General features: G+C 48.1%; 1 protein-coding gene across 3 annotated transcripts; it reads right to left on the bottom strand.

The window, feature by feature from the left end:
* Positions 1-4221: 4221 nt before the first annotated feature.
* Positions 4222-15526, bottom strand: LOC141998246 (uncharacterized). 3 transcript variants are annotated; one of them, XM_074970942.1, is made up of 4 exons: positions 14821-15526; positions 12695-13212; positions 6010-6111; positions 4222-4827 (listed from the first exon to the last, which is right to left on the bottom strand). In XM_074970942.1, the coding sequence occupies exons 2-4, from the start codon at positions 13182-13184 to the stop codon at positions 4307-4309; spliced, it is 1113 nt and encodes a 370-aa protein (XP_074827043.1). In that variant the 5' UTR covers positions 13185-13212; positions 14821-15526; the 3' UTR covers positions 4222-4306. The 3 variants fall into 3 exon arrangements, with proteins under 3 accessions (XP_074827043.1, XP_074827042.1, XP_074827044.1); XM_074970941.1 differs by having other exon boundaries at positions 14838-15526; XM_074970943.1 differs by lacking the exon at positions 6010-6111 and having other exon boundaries at positions 14838-15526.
* Between the last annotated feature and the right edge of the window lie 360 nt (positions 15527-15886).

Below are 15886 nucleotides of genomic sequence, written 5' to 3'. Positions count from 1 at the left end.
TTAGTGTGGATTTTTGCTGGGTCCATTGTGATAGGACGTTATTTACCTGCCTACTCAGCTGATCTGAGGCTTCCATAGTATATGTAAGGGGGCTGTTGTCCCCTCACTAACACTCACTGGGGGTGTTTTGGTTGCTAGCTCCCAGTACCAAAAGAAAGGGGGAGGGTCAATGGAAAATCAGGACCCTGAGACTGACAGTCCCCAGGAACAATGGGGAGAGGTCAATGCTCCAGATCAGCCTGGTTGACAGGGCGGGCAGGCTAATCAGGGAGTCAGGAGGCTAGGGGGGTCCCGTCCTCTGTGTGAGCTGGAATTGCCTGGGTCAGACAGAGTGGGGCCGAACTAAGGAGAAAGCAGGGACCAGAGCTGAGCTGAGGAGCAGAGCTGTGCCAGATCCAGAGGGGCCAGAAAAGCTGCCCAGGGAGCAAATCCTGTGCTGGGAGCAGAGCTGCAGCCACAGAGCCAGAGACACAGCCCCGAGAGAGCAGATCTTGTGCTGGGAGCAGGGCTGCAGCCTCGGGGCCAGAGAAGCAGCCCAGGGGGCTGGAGGCAGGGCAGCAGCAGCTGTGCTGAGGCATAGTGGAGCCGGAGCTAGAACAGTGGAGCTGGGGCTGGAACTGGAGCAGTCTGGGTGCGGTGAGCAACTGGGGCCAGCCAAGGGGGGACCGTGGGCAAAGGGCCCAGCACAGAAAGACACCCACAGCCAAGGGTCCTTGCAGGCCAGACTGGGAGGGGGATCTTAACCCGACAGGGGGCTGATGCTGAGAAGAAGGGTCCCACCACCGAAAGCCTGGCGGTGTGTGGCCACCACCAGAGCAAGTGTCCAACCCGCAGCATCCCTTCAGCACAGCCAGGGCTGGAGGAGGAGGCCTGGGACCTACAAGGAACAGACTGTGAACTCTCCTGACATTCCAGAGACACTGTTTGTGATGTTTCCTGCCACAGAGCGGGGTGATGTGTTTTCCTTTAAGCTTTCCCAATTTTCCTTATTTTTTAAATTAATTGCTGATTAAATAAATTGTATTTGCTTTAAATTGTATGTAATGATCAGTGGGTCAGGGAAGCATCCAGTGCAGTGATACCAGTCAAAGTATGCCAACATTTTTATGGCTGACTTAGAACAACACTTCCTTAGCTCTCGTCCCCTAATGCCCCTACTCTACTTGCGCTATACTGATATCTTCATCATCTGGACCCATGGAAAAGAAGCTCTTGAGGAATTCACCAAGATTTCAACAATTTCCATCCCACCATCAACCTCAGCCTGGACCAGTCCACACAAGAGATCCACTTCCTGGATGCTACAGTGCTAATAAGCGATGGTCACATAAACACCACCCTATACCGGAAACCTACTGACCACTATATTTACCTACATTCCTCCAGCTTTCATCCAGACCACACCACACGATCCATTGTCTACAGCCAAGCTCTACGATACAACCGCATTTGTTCCAACCCCTCCGACAGAGACAAACACCTACAAGATCTCTATCAAGCGTTCTTACAACTACAATACCCACCTGCTGACGTGAAGAAACAGATTAACAGAGCCAGAAGAGTACCCAGAAGTCACCTACTACAGGACAGACCCAACAAAGAAAGTAACAGAACAGCACTAGCCGTCACCTTCAGCCCCCAACTAAAACCTCTCCAGTGCATCATCAGGGATCTACAACCGATCCTGAAGGACGATCCATCACTCTCACAGATCTTGGGAGACAGGCCAGTCCTCACTTACAGACAGCCCCTCAACCTGAAGCAAATACTCACCAGCAACCACACACCACACAACAGAACCACTGACCCAGGAACCTATCCTTGCAACAAAGCCCGTTGCCAACTGTGTCTACATATCTATTCAGGGGACACCATCATAGGGCCTAATCACATCAGCCACACTATCAGAGGCTTGTTCACCTGCACGTCTACCAATGTGATATGTGCCAGCAATGCCCCGCTGCCATGTACATTGGCCAAACCGGACAGTCTCTACGCAAAAGAATAAATGGACACAAATCAGACGTCAAGAAGTATAACATTCAAAAACCAGTCGGAGAACACTTCAACCTCCCTGGTCACTCAATTACAGACCTAAAAGTGGCAATTCTTCAATAAAAAACTTCAGAAACAGACTCAAATGAGAGACTGCTGAATTGGAATTAATTTGCCAACTGGACACCATTAAATTAGGCTTGACAAGAGACTGGGAGTGGATGTGTCATTACACAAAGTAAAATTATTGCCCCATGTTTATTTTTCCCCCCTACTGTTCCTCACACGTTCTTGTCAACTGCTGGAAATGGCCCATCTTGATTATCACTACAAAAGGTGGGGTTGTTTTTTTTTTTTTTTTCCCTCTCCTGCTGGTAATAGCTCACCTTAGCTGATCACTCTCGTTATAGTGTGTAAGGTAACACCCATTGTTTCATGTTCTCTGTGTGTGTGTATATATATATCTTCCTACTGTATTTTCCACTCCATGCATCTGATGAAGTGGGTTTTAGCCCACGAAAGCTTATGCTCAAATAAATTTGTTAGTCTCTAAGGTGCCACAAGTCCTCCTGTTCTTTTTGCAGATACAGACTAACACGGCTGCTACTCTGAAACCAAATAAATGAGTATACCCCAAAGTAACAGGCAAATCTGGTAACAGCAGAGAGAGCACGCCGGAGTGGGGACACCCTAGCCCCTGTCCTAGGTGACCACAGCAAGTTTGTGGGTTGAGCCCCCCAGGAATCCTGGACCAGCCTTGTCAGAGTTACAAGGACTCTGCCAGACAGGAGAGTGGAAGGGGTGTCCTCAAGGGCAGGGAGGCCTCTGGGTAAAGGAAGTGGGAGCGAGGACTCAGATCCTTCTGCTAGCCCATTTCACCGGGGTAGTGGAGAAGCCAGGAAAGTTCCCCACAATAGTTGGACCATTCCCCCACTTACATAATGTTCTCCCCGCTTAGCATTGGCTGAAAGACTATGGTGCTTCTTACCCCAGGCTGGTGTACTTTTACCGTCTCCCAGCACCCAGCATGGACTGATGTGGCGCTACTATGTACACAGCTTCCAGCCCCAGCTCACTCAGCTATGAATTTCACAAAGGAATTGTGGGGTGCCGAAATTTACTTAACAAAGATGGCCAGTGGAATCAACTGTCCTCATGGGCTGATGGTCGTCTGTTGCTATGGGAATGCCAAACCCAAGCCTGGCTGGGGAATAAAACATGAAGGACAAATCCAGATAGTTATAGAAGTGGGAGAAATGTATTTTGTGAGGCCCTTCAGTTCCAGTAACCTTTTTCTCTCCGTCGTTGTCCACTCCATGACAATGATGATGAGGCATTGGTATAATGGAGTGATGAATATTCTCTCTCTGCGGTATTACTGGAAAAACTATATTCTCGTCGACTTAGTAATGACCGAACATCCTGGTATGTGCTCTGGCTACTCAGAACCTGGCCTGTTTTTAAAAGTGTGATTTAATGTATATGTATAAGCTAGTTTCTGATTAGCTGAAATAGTTAGTCCTAAACCTTAATAGGTAAAATGTCAACTTTCTCATGGTTTCACATGAATTGCTTAGAAAAGCCAAAAGAGTCACTTTGGCACACATCAGATTCTTTCAACATTTTGTCATAGCTGATGTGATCAATTACAAACTTGGTTTTAAACCAGTTCTCACCATTGGCTGAAATTTAAAGTTCTTAATAATAGAATAATTGTTACCTCAGGTTAGGATTATTTCTTTTCATTAAGTTACTTTCTGGGAATTGTGACTGTTGTCTTTCAGACCTCTTTGCTTCCACAGTAGAGAAACTGGATTGTAACAGGATCAGTAGGTGGAAAACATGCAAAATGGTCAGGTTTAAGAAAACTGGGAGAGATAAAAGACCCACTTGTTGACCTGTGAACGGCTGGTTTGTGTAACACCAGTGTTGTCCAGATTTGCAGTGAACACCTTTGTGTGATGGTACGGATAATAGCCAGATTCCATTTTCTATGTGGAAAAATTGAGCAATTAATTTAAGCATAATGAACTGGGATTTATTTGCTTTATTATTAATGCAGCATGTAAACATTGAATGGAGACTTTGCATTAATGCATTCTGATACATTTGTGTTTTTAATGGGGTGGGGGGGCCCAAATGTTCTTTATGCCCAGGGCCCCAATAAATCTTAATCCACCTCTGCTCAGAGGTGGCAACCCTACCTAACGAGCGTGGTTAGCCCGGTATGATTCTCAAGTGTAGACAGAAACCCATGTGCTCGCCATAGCCCAGCCATGGGCCAGGGACTTCGGCTTTTGAAACAGTGCCCCTAAAACTCAATTGCTGCTGACTCGGCGTCTGCCCGGGCTCTGAGGCTGCAGCTGCCCGACTTTAACTTGTCAATGAGGCCCTGGAGTTCCCCCGTGGCCAGGAATCTCGTGCCAGCCTCGCCTCCCGGGCTCATTGTGGGTAAGATGTGCTGAACGACCTCTCCGAGGACGTTGGCTAGCTCCTCGTAGATCAGCAGGTCCTCGGTGAGCCTCTTTGCCACACAGACCTTCCCCACTAGCCCGTTCATGAAGGTAACACATTTCCGCAGCCCATTCTGCAGGGCGACGATCTCCCCCTGTAGCACGGCCAACGCCTGTCGCTCCACGTCTATCTGAGCCAGGCGCGGCTCGTTGGCCGCGATCTCGGCCTCCACCCGCCGCTCCTGCTCATCGTACCTGCGGACGTCTGCTGAGCACCTGGCCGCTTCATTCGTGTGTCGATGAACGGCATCCTGGGCCTCGCCTGCGGCTTTATTGGCGGCATCCAAAGCTACCTGCCCACAGCCGACCAAGACGGAGCCTGGGGGAACCGAATGTAATTAGTTATGGTTATTATTGTTTGTATTACACTAGTGCTTAGAGGCCTCGACCAAGATCGGGTCCTCCCATCATGCCAGACTCTGCACAGACCTGCCCCTAACCAAGATCAGGGCCTCATCGCATTGGGCGCTGCACACACCCCCACCTCAACTGAGATTGGGGCCCAAGCACTGCACGTGTGAAGGGGGGTCCCTTAGCTGGTAGCTAATTGCACCCCCTCTTGCTGTGGGGCGCAGACCCCTCCAACAGCATGTGGGGAGACAGACATTCACCCAGGACTCACCCCCAGCCACTCACAGTCCTACGGTCCTTCCTAGCAGCCCCAGCCCAGGGCCTCCTTCCCTTTGGGCCCTGGTGCTCCTCACATGCAGCCTGGGGCTTGTGCCCTCTCCAGCAACCTGTGTGTCCCCTTCCCCACCCAGAGGAGGGGGAGCAGGGCCGGGTATCCAACCAGAGCCCTGAGGGGAGTCTCCTGTGTGCTCAAAATAAGGCAAACAAAAATTTTAAAAAAAATAAAAAAACATTTAACTAAGCAAGTTATTACCCTATTTAAAACTTGTTAATAAAAATTGATAAAAATGTATATTAATATTTGCCAAATTTGTTGTATTAATTTAGCAACTTAAGGTACTTTTCATTACTTTATATTAAACTTTATTTTAAAACTTTGCTATATGGAAATAAGGAAAGCCCGTGTTTCAAATATTAGTCAGTGGGTAGAATTAGAAGCAGAGTCTACATTTTGTTGCTTGGCAGCCATATCTTTAAGAAAGTTAGGAGTAATTCCAGCTGTTGCATTCCTGAAGGGCTAAAATAATTAATTTACTGGATTTATTTAAAGTATTTATCTTGTTTTCTCTTTGTTGTTTTGTTTTTAATTGCTTTATTTTTTGGAGATATTTGTAAAAACTATACCTTTTAAAACAGAGAGAGAGTAGCAGTGAGGAGAGATGGGGGGGAAGAGTGGGTGAAGAGCAACCTAGGAAGGTAAGGAGACCTGAGCCAAGAGAGATTGAGGGTATGTCTACACTATGAAATTAGGTCGAATTTATAGAAGTTGGTTTTTTAGAAATCGGTTTTATATATTCGAGTGTGTGTGTCCCCACAGAAAATGCTCTAAGTGCATTAAGTGCATTAACTCGGCGGAGTGCTTCCACAGTACCGAGGCAAGCGTCGACTTCCGGAGTGTTGCACTGTGGGTAGCTATCCCACTGTTCCTGCAGTCTCCACTGCCCATTGGAATTCTGGGTTGAGATCCCAGTGCCTGATGGGGTAAAAAACATTGTTGCGGGTGGTTCTGGGTACATGTGATCAGGCCTTCCCTCCCTCCCTCCCTCCCGCTGTGAAAGCAACGGCAGACAATCGTTTCACACCTTTTTTCCTGAGTTACCTGTGCAGATGCCATACCACGGCAAGCATGGAGCCCACTCAGCTCACGGTCACCATATGTCTCCTGGGTGCTGGCAGACGCGGTACTGCATTGCTACACAGCAGCAGCAACCCATTGCCTTGTGGCAGCAGACGGTGCAATAGGACTGGTAGCCATCATTGTCGTGTCCGAGGTGCTCCTGGTCGCCTCTGTGAGGTCAATCAGGAGCGCCTGGGCAGACATGGGTGCAGGGACTAAATTTGGAGTGACTCGACTGGGTCATTCTCTTTAGTCCTGCAGTCAGTCCTATTGAACCATCTTATGCTGGGCAGGCAAGAGATGAGGATCGCTAGCAGTCCTATTGCACCATCTTCTGCCGATCAGCCATAAGATGTGGATGGCTTGCAGTCCTGCACCGTCTGCTGCCAGCCAAAGATGTAAAAGATAGATGGAGTGGATCAAAACAAGAAATAGACCAGATTTGTTTTGTACTCATTTGCTTCCCCCCTCCCCCCCCATCTAGGGGACTCATTCCTCTAGGTCACACTGCAGTCACTCACAGAGAAGGTGCAGCGAGGTAAATCTAGCCATGTATCAATCAGAGGCCAGACAAACCTGCTTGTTCCAATAAGAACAATTACTTAGGTGCACCATTTCTTATTGGAACCCTCCGTGAAATCCTGCCTGAAATACTCCTTGATGTAAAGCCACCCCCTTTGTTGATTTTAATTCCCTGTAAGCCAACCCTGTAAGCCATGCCGTCAGTCGCCCCTCCCTCTGTCAGAGCAATGGCAGACAATCGTTCTGCGCCTTTTTTCTGTGCGTACGCCATACCAAGGCAAGCATGGAGGCCGCTCAGCTCACTTTGGCAATTAGGAGCACATTAAACAACACACGCATTATCCAGCAGTATGTGCAGCACCAGAACCTGGCAAAGCGATACCGGACGAGTAGGCGACGTCAGCGCGGTGACGTGAGTGATGAGGACATGAACACAGACTTCTCTGAAAGCATAGGCCCTGCCAATGCAGGCATCATGGTGCTAATGGGGCAGATTCATGCGGTGGAACGCCGATTCTGGGCTCGGGAAACAAGCACAGACTGGTGGGACCGCATAGTGTTGCAGGTCTGGGACGATTCCCAGTGGTGGCGAAACTTTCGCATGCGTAAGGGCACTTTCATGGAACTTTGTGACTTGCTTTCCCCTGCCCTGAAGCGCATGAATACCAAGATGAGAGCAGCCCTCACAGTTGAGAAGCGAGTGGCAATAGCCCTGTGGAAGCTTGCAACGCCAGACAGCTACCGGTCAGTTGGGAATCAATTTGGAATGGGCAAATCTACTGTGGGGGCTGCTGTGATGCAAGTAGCCAATGCAATCAAAGATCTGCTGATATCAAGGGTAGTGACCCTGGGAAATGTGCAGGTCATAGTGGATGGCTTTGCTGCAATGGGATTCCCTAACTGTGATGGTGCCATAGACGGAACCCATATCCCTATCTTGGCACCGGAGCACCAAGCCGGCGAGTACATAAACCGCAAGGGGTACTTTTCAATAGTGCTGCAAGCTCTGGTGGATCACGAGGGTCATTTCACCAACATCAACGTGGGATGGCCAGGAAAGGTACATGACGCTCGCATCTTCAGGAACTCTGGTCTGTTTCAAAAGCTGCAGGAAGGGACTTTATTCCCAGACCAGAAAATAACCGTTGGGGATGTTGAATAACCGTTGGGGATGTTATCCTTGAGCACCCAGCCTACCCCTTAATGCCATGGCTCATGAAGCCATCCAGGGAAGTAGAGTGAACCAAGGGACGGGGGGTTTCATCAAGGAGAAACAAACAGAACTTACACACCATAGCCTGTCCAGTCATGAAACTGGTTTTCAAAGCTTCTCTGATGCGCACCGCGCCCTCCTGTGCTCTTCTAACCGCCCTGGTGTCTGGCTGCGCGTAACCAGCAGCCAGGCGATTTGCCTCAACCTCCCACCCCACCATAAACGTCTCCCCCTTCTCACAAATATTGTGGAGCGCACAGCAAGCGGTAATAACAGTGGGAATATTGGTTTCGCTGAGGTCTAAGTGAGTCAGTAAACTGCGCCAGCGCGCTTTTAAACGTCCAAATGCACATTCTACCACCATTCTGCACTTGCTCAGCCTGTAGTTGAACAGCTCCTGACTACCGTCCAGGCTGCCTGTGTATGGCTTCATGAGCCATGGCGTGATGGGTCTAATTGTGTCCACAGTACCCCAAATTTGACCCGGCAAGGCCGATTTAAGCGCTAATCCACTTGTCAGGGGTAGAGTAAGGAAATCGATTTTAAGAGCCCTTTAAGTCGAAAAAAAGGGCTTCATCATGTGAACGGGTGCAGGGTTAAATCGATTTAACGCTGCTAAATTCGACCTCAACTCCTAGTGTAGACCAGGGCTAACTATAGGAAGGTATCTTAAAGTACAGGCAGCAGCAGTAAATTTAGCAAACTGAGAAAGGATATAAAGGAAAACTTAACCGGTATGTAAAAATATTTGAGAAAGAAGGTTCTATTTTTAGCTCTGAGCAAGGAGTGTGGGCTCCAGGGGTTAAAGTAACTGGGAACTTGCACAGTTGGGAACCTGCACCCCTGGTTTTTATCCTGGCATTGAAAGGAGAGTGGGGGTCGTTACCTGCTCTTGCAAAACCTGAATTTGTTCCCCCAGTGTCTATTGCTTTTGTTTGCCTGCCAAATGGATTGTGGGAGTGCCCTTCCATGCTTCAGTTAACTGTTTTTGGGCAACTCCATATGTTAATGTATCAGTTATAGGTGTTAACCCGCTTAATCTTTGGTTTTTCACTTGGAAATTCTTTTTTATTTACTCCCCTGCGATGAAGTCACAGCTCTTGTCTCCTAATGTGCTCTCTGATTTGTTCCGTTATTTCTTTTATTTCATTTACCAGTCCAGTGAAAATATTGTTTGCTACTTCTCCCTCCTGGGCCCTTACTTTTCCCATTCTGACAGGCACCTGTCTAGGTCCCAGTTTAGGTTTTACCAGAACCTGGCTTTTACTGTAAGGTGCTGGTTGCATTGCAGTGGCTCCCAAATCATTTTTTAATTTTGCTAGGGCCAGGGCCTTTTTCCATTTCTGTCCCCATTCTTCAGACACAGGGTGGATACCTGAAGCCTGCTGTTGACCATCAATATTTATAACAGGAGATGGCAAATGTTTTTTTTTGTAAGTTCCTTACAGCTGTTTCCAATGTTTTATTCTGTTTCTGTGCTTGTTGTCGCTGCCCTGCTCCATGCCTCAGTTTCCCCATCTGTACAACATGGATAATGACACCCCCGCTCCTTTGTGAGTCATCCCTGGAGAAGAGGAAATTTTGGTCTCAGTGTCCTGATCAGTCCTTACCATTTCTGCTGAAACTGCAAGCTGGGCTGGGGAAGGCAGCCTCAGAGCCTGCCAATGTACTTCATATAGAACAAAACATCCTGTTAGAGAGAATCAGACCCACTGCCTCAGAGGGGAAAGGCCCCGTGCCCCATTCCCTGCACCCCTGAGCCATTCCCCCTCCCTGGGGCCTGATCCAGAGCTGGTGCCTCCTAAAGGGGAAAGGCCCTGTGTCTCCTTCCGCAGCCCCTTTATGCTAGCTAGTTTCTTGCTGGTTCTCCATGCTCAGTAGGGACTGGGAGAGCAAGAACTACTAGAAAGGGGATTGAGTGGACCCATCTGTGACGCTCTGTACCTCGGGGGAACACCATACACCCCCATGTTCATCTTTATGAAATGACTGTGTGGTACCCAATGCAAAGTTTGTCATGTTGGGTGTCTTCGACAGGCTCATGATGCACTGAGCATGGTTGTTATTGTGATGTTTTAGTAATTGTTACAGTAATGTTATGTTACTGTTTATAATTTCATGTTGATACTAGTCAGCTCTGTGTTTTTGGGGAACCAGGGCACAGTATCTAGCCTGTCTGACTCATGAAAGACACCCCTCCACACACCGGTCTCTGCTTGAACTAAAACCAATCAGAGAAAAGACTTGCAGAGAGCAGTGAAGGGCATTGGGAGACACAACTAGACCCCTCCTGACAAGGGTGACAAGATTAAGACATCTCCATTAGCATACAGAATGGAAAACAGAGACAACTCCCCTAGCCTCATCAGCATGAAAGATGGGACAGGGATTAGCGTAGAGAATGAAGAACAGAGAACCGCACTGAACTCTGGGACCAGCAAAGCAGGGAAGCATGGCATCATGGGAATCTCTGCTCCAGATGTTAATGAACCTACACCTGCCCACACCCAGCTCAGGAGTTATCAGACCAATTCTAGTAAAGAATCCGTGATTGATATCCAAAATACTGAAGCAGGCTAATTGCATTGTGAGCTCCCTGGAAGGAACATCACCCATAGCCAAGAGTGATCAGCTCCTATTGTCTAGCCTAAAGAAAACCCTTAACTCATCAGTTTACCCATAAACAAATCTAGTGTTCTCCCTTGAACCATTGTATTTTCTCTTCAAAAAGTCCTACCTATGCCCAAGTAAGTGTTCTGATGCTTAGATCCAAACTATGCATCAGTTCCACTGGGACTCCATCTTCTCCTGACTGATTGTGCTGGGGGTTCTGCCTGACTCCAGCACTCAGGACCCTGACCTACCACCATCACCTGGGAACCCCGACCCGTTCAAGCCTCATGGAGTGGGTGAGATCCCACTCTTTCTCTCTCCGTTTTCCTTTCTACCTTAGGTATTAATCTTTAATAATTTATGTTATGTTGGTTTAGGCTCTCCTTGTGTGGTTATCACTATTATTCAATAAATAACTTTTATGGTTAAGCTGGTTGCTTCTCTCTCTCTCTCTCACCTTTGCTCTTTTGTGTTTTTAGCTTCCCCCATTCACTCTGCAGCAACGCTTCTTTTACCTAGGCTAAAGATCCCTGTAGCGCCCAAAAATCCTGTGGGGTTTGCTCATCAAGTGGGTTACTACCAGTATAATTGTAACATGAAAGTGGGGATAGGGACATGTTAAAACTGTGGCATATAAGGCGAGGCAGCTGAAAGTGCTGCTCGGCCCAGTCTATTAAGACCAGGGGCACATAAGGGTGACAGCTTGAAAGTGCTGCTTGACCCAGCGCATTGAGTACAGGGACATATAAGGGGATTAGCTGGAGAGTGCTGATTGACCTGGTCCACTCAGACTTGCTGTGTGTGTGCGTGTGCGCGCATGTTCATCTGTTTCTAGGGCTGGAGGAACCCAGTCCTGGGGAACCTAGGTCCTGCAGGATAGCTTCATTGGGAGGGGACTTGCAGAAGGAAGGAGTAGAGCTCCATGTGAACACACAAGTGACACAAGCAGTACATTGATAGAATTACAGCACCCCACCCCCAGAAGAGTAACCCTAATAAATGAGCCTACCCCAAAGTAACAGGCACATCTGGTAACAATCTATACAGTTATGAGGCTGAAAATGTATCCTCATGGCTTAAAGCAAGCCCAGACAAAAACTCTCCAAGAGCAGAGAGATAGTTCACACCTCATCATGGCAAGTATGGGACGAACCCAGCCCAGCCTCACAGGAACAATGGACACTGGCTTAGGCAGCAACAAAACAATCTGTTAGACTCTCCAGGGAGTCACCCCCCTTCCTTTGGTCAGTTTGGGACTGCGATGAGGTAATGCCCACCTGACTCGGGGGGGTGGGGGTGGAGGGTGGAAAGCCAAGAGGAAAGAAAGGACATGATAAAAGGGAGGGACATTTGCCATGCTCTCTCTCTCTTCTACCTACATCTACAGACACCACCACCAAGCAGCTGAAGCGCTGATCAAAGGGGAGAGTCTGGCTGAAGGGCAACCAGCCAGCCTGTGCTGAGAAGCATCTAAGTTTGTAAGGGCACTGAAAGTGTTAAGATCAGCTTAGAATGCATTCTGCTTTTATTTCATTTGACCAAATCTGACTTGTTATGCTTAGATTTTAAGTGATTATAAGTCAATCTTTGTAGTTAATAAATCTGTTTATTCTATCTGAAGCAGTGTTTTTGGTTTGGAGCGTGTCAGAGACTCCCTTTGGGATAACAAGCCTGGTACATATCAATTTCTTTGTTAAATTGATGAACTCATGTTAGCTTGCAGCATCCAGCGAGCATAACTGGACACTGCAAGACGGAGGTTTCCAGGGTTGTGTCTGCGACCGGAGATATTGGCTAGTATCATTCAGCTGCAAGTAGCTGGGAGCAGCTTACATGCCAGAGGCTGTGCGTGACCAGCCCAGGAGTGGGGGTTCTCACAGCAGAGCAGGGTAAGGCCGGCTCCCAGAGTCAAGGATTGGAGTGACCTAGCAGATCCCCAGTCCAGATAACACCAGAGGGGAATGTCACACCATCCTATGGTGTCCAGCAGATGGACGGACTCTCCAAGTCCTAAATCCCTGGTAGCAACTGCAAGGCATGTGCAGTAAGGCACCATGAGGCTGTAATGTACAAACAGTACAAGCCACTCACCCGCAATTGTCCCCAGGAGAGGAATAAACATCAGCCCAATGCCGATATCTCGTTGCAGTCGGTTGCGTTCTGCTTCCTCTCGTTTTCTCTGCAGCTCAGCCTGCATTTCTCTGAGGTGCCTGTTGGCCTTTTCCAGCCTCTCTCTGGCCTCTCTTTCTGAGCTGCGGCAAAAGTCCAGCTGTCTCCTTAAGTCCTTGAGGTTCCCTTTCTTTTCCTCTTGCTCGTCCTGCAGGCTTTTCTTCTTTGCTACTAACTCCTCGGTTCTGGCATCTACGATCTTCAGCTGCCTTCCCAGCTCCTCTTCTGCTGCTGACATCTCTCGGGAAGCTGCCTCAATTCGTTCCCAGATTTTCCCGTGTGCATTCGGATCTTCCTCGGCTTCAAGTAGGTGTTGGGCGAAACACACCAGTTCCCTCATCCCTGCCTCAAAATGGTCCCGGACGACCAGCTTATAACCCTCATCTCGTCCAGAGCAAGTCGAAAGAGCCATGGGGAGCTGCCACGAGATGATATCCTGCCTGCAAGAACAAAATAACTCTGAGCATCACAGACACATGTTGGGTCCAGCTGTTAGCAGAGGACAGCTGTTATTCAATCTGTGCACGGTTACACCTGGGCAAGTACAGAACAACTCCACTGGTGCAGCAGGGTTGCTCCAGATTCACACCGGGGTCATTGAGATCAGAATCCAGCCCTGACTCCATTGATGACAGCAGGGTTGCTCTGGATTTGCATCAGGGTCACTGAGATCAGAATTGGCTCTGGCTCCATTGATGTCAGTGGGGCCATTCCAAATTCACACCCGGGTTACTGAGATCAGAGTCTGGCCCTTTATGTTGTTCCTCCCAAACGGAAAAGTTCTGTGGCCCCTTCAGGTCTGAGGGATCTTCTACTGGACAGACTGATTCCTTCCCTGCATTGCAAGTACGCATCTAACCTTTCCCCTGCCGATCTGAAATCCAAGGCATATCAGCTCCAATAGGCAGTGTCACGTCTGTAATTTAAATGTTTTCAATAGGAAAGGGCCTCACATAACTACAAAACAAACAAGGGCCCTGATTCCCCACGGTGTTCCTAGTTTAACATGGAGGTGACTCTCCGTGTCACGAGCTCTTGCGTGTGCATCTGCAAGGAGATTTTAGCCTTGAAGACTGGAGAATGTGATTTTTTTAGACCCATCCCTCCCAGTCTTCAACTGCCTTCCCCCCTCCACAGTGGTTTTGGGTTACAGGTGGGGCAGGGAGCAGCTCCCTGCCTCAGGTGGGGGATGGAACCCTGGGGGCAGGTGTGGGTCTGTATGATGTAGGGCAGGGGCAGATGCGAGGGCTGGTGCCAGCAATCAATTGATGTGGCAGCTTTGACACACTCTGCAATTACCTGTAGGTCAATGAACTGGCTGATGGCACCATTGGCATCTTCCAGCATAACCGCACCCCAGCTCCGCTCTGCCCATCGCCCCTGTCAAGGTTCCTCCCCCACTCTGAACTCTAGGGTACAGATGTGGGGACCTGCATGAAAAACCTCCTAAGCTTATCTTTACCAGCTTAGGTCAAAACTTCCCCAAGGTACAAAATATTCCACCCTTTTGTCCTTGGATTGGCCGCTACCACCACCAAACAAATACTGGTTACTGGGGAAGAGCTGTTTGGACACGTCTTTCCCCCCAAAATACTTCCCAAAAACCTTGCACCCTACTTCCTGGACAAGGTTTGGTAAAAAGCCTCACCAATTTGCCTAGGTGACTACAGACCCAGACCCTTGGATCTTAAGAACAATGAACAATCCTCCCAACACTTGCACCCTCCCTTTCCTGGGAAATGTTGGATAAAAAGCCTCACCAATTTGCATAGGTGACCACAGACCCAAACCCCTGGATCTGAGAACAATGAAAAAAGCATTCAGTTTTCTTACAAGAAGACTTTTAATAAAAATAGAATTAGAAATAAGAAATCCCCCCTGTAAAATCAGGATGGTAAATACCTTACAGGGTAATTAGATTCAAAACATAGAGAACCCCTCTAGGCAAAAACCTTAAGTTACAAAAAAGATACACAGACAGAAATAGTTATTCTATTCAGCACAATTCTTTTCTCAGCCATTTAAAGAAATCATAATCTAACACATACCTAGCTAGATTACTTACTAAAAGTTCTAAGGCTTCATTCCTGGTCTATCCCCGGCAAAGACAAAATGTAGACAGACACACAAACCCTTTGTTTCTCTCCCTCCTCCCAGCTTTTGAAAGTATCTTGTCTCCTCATTGGTCATTTTGGTCAGGTGCCAGCGAGGTTACCTTTAGCTTCTTAACCCTTTACAGGTGAGAGGAGATTTCCTCTGGCCAGGAGGGATTTTAAAGGGGTTTACCCTTCCCTTTCTATTTATGACACGCCCCCCAAATCTCAGCTAGGGTGAAACACTGGCTGGGATTTCTTCCTGGAGCTCTAGGAAAACAGAGTTAATAAGACACATGCATCTCTAAATATACCACCAAGTACATAAAGACTAACAATATTTTCCACATCTCAAGGACGATTTTAACCAGTTGATTCTGGGAAACTTTCACGTGAGAGTGCATCAGCCACTTTGTTAGAAGCTCCTGAGATGTGTTGGATGTCGAAATCAAAATCTTGGAGAGCTAAACTCCACCGAAGAAGTTTTTTGTTAGTTTCTTTGACGGTGTGAAGCCACTTCAGTGCAGCATGGTCGGTTTGCAGGTGGAAACGCCGTCCCCAAACATATGGGCGTAGCTTTTCCAGAGCGTAGACAATGGCGTAACATTCTTTTTCAGTGATTGACCAGTTGCTTTCCCTCTCAGACAGTTTTTTGCTGAGAAACACTACAGGGTGGAATTCTTGATCAGGTCCTTTCTGCATTAAAACTGCTCCCACACCACGCTCGGACGCATCTGTGGTTACTAGGAACGGTTTGTCAAAGTCTGGGGCCCTTAGTACAGGGTCAGACATGAGTGTCCCGCTATGCCACCATGTCAAGGTTCCTCCCCCACTCTGAACTCTAGGGTACAGATGTGGGGACCTGCATGAAAAACCTCCTAAGCTTATCTTTACCAGCTTAGGTCAAAACTTCCCCAAGGTACAAAATATTCCACCCTTTTGTCCTTGGATTGGCCGCTACCACCACCAAACAAATACTGGTTACTGGGGAAGAGCTGTTTGGACACGTCTTTCCCCCCAA

This window comes from Natator depressus, chromosome 14 (assembly GCF_965152275.1).
Source record: "Natator depressus isolate rNatDep1 chromosome 14, rNatDep2.hap1, whole genome shotgun sequence".
NCBI classification, from domain to species: domain Eukaryota; kingdom Metazoa; phylum Chordata; order Testudines; family Cheloniidae; genus Natator; species Natator depressus.
This window is presented reverse-complemented; position numbering and strand designations above follow the sequence as displayed.

Coding starts and splice junctions, on each gene's coding strand:
- LOC141998246 (XM_074970942.1), bottom strand. CDS start 13,184: ATGGCTCTTTCGACTTGCTCTGGACGAGATGAGGGTTATAAGCTGGTC. Junction 6,112..12,694: donor TCTCCTGGGGACAATTGCGG/GTGAGTGGCTTG, acceptor TTACCCCATCAG/GCACTGGGATCTCAACCCAG. Junction 4,828..6,009: donor GGAAGTCGACGCTTGCCTCG/GTACTGTGGAAG, acceptor CGGTTCCCCCAG/GCTCCGTCTTGGTCGGCTGT.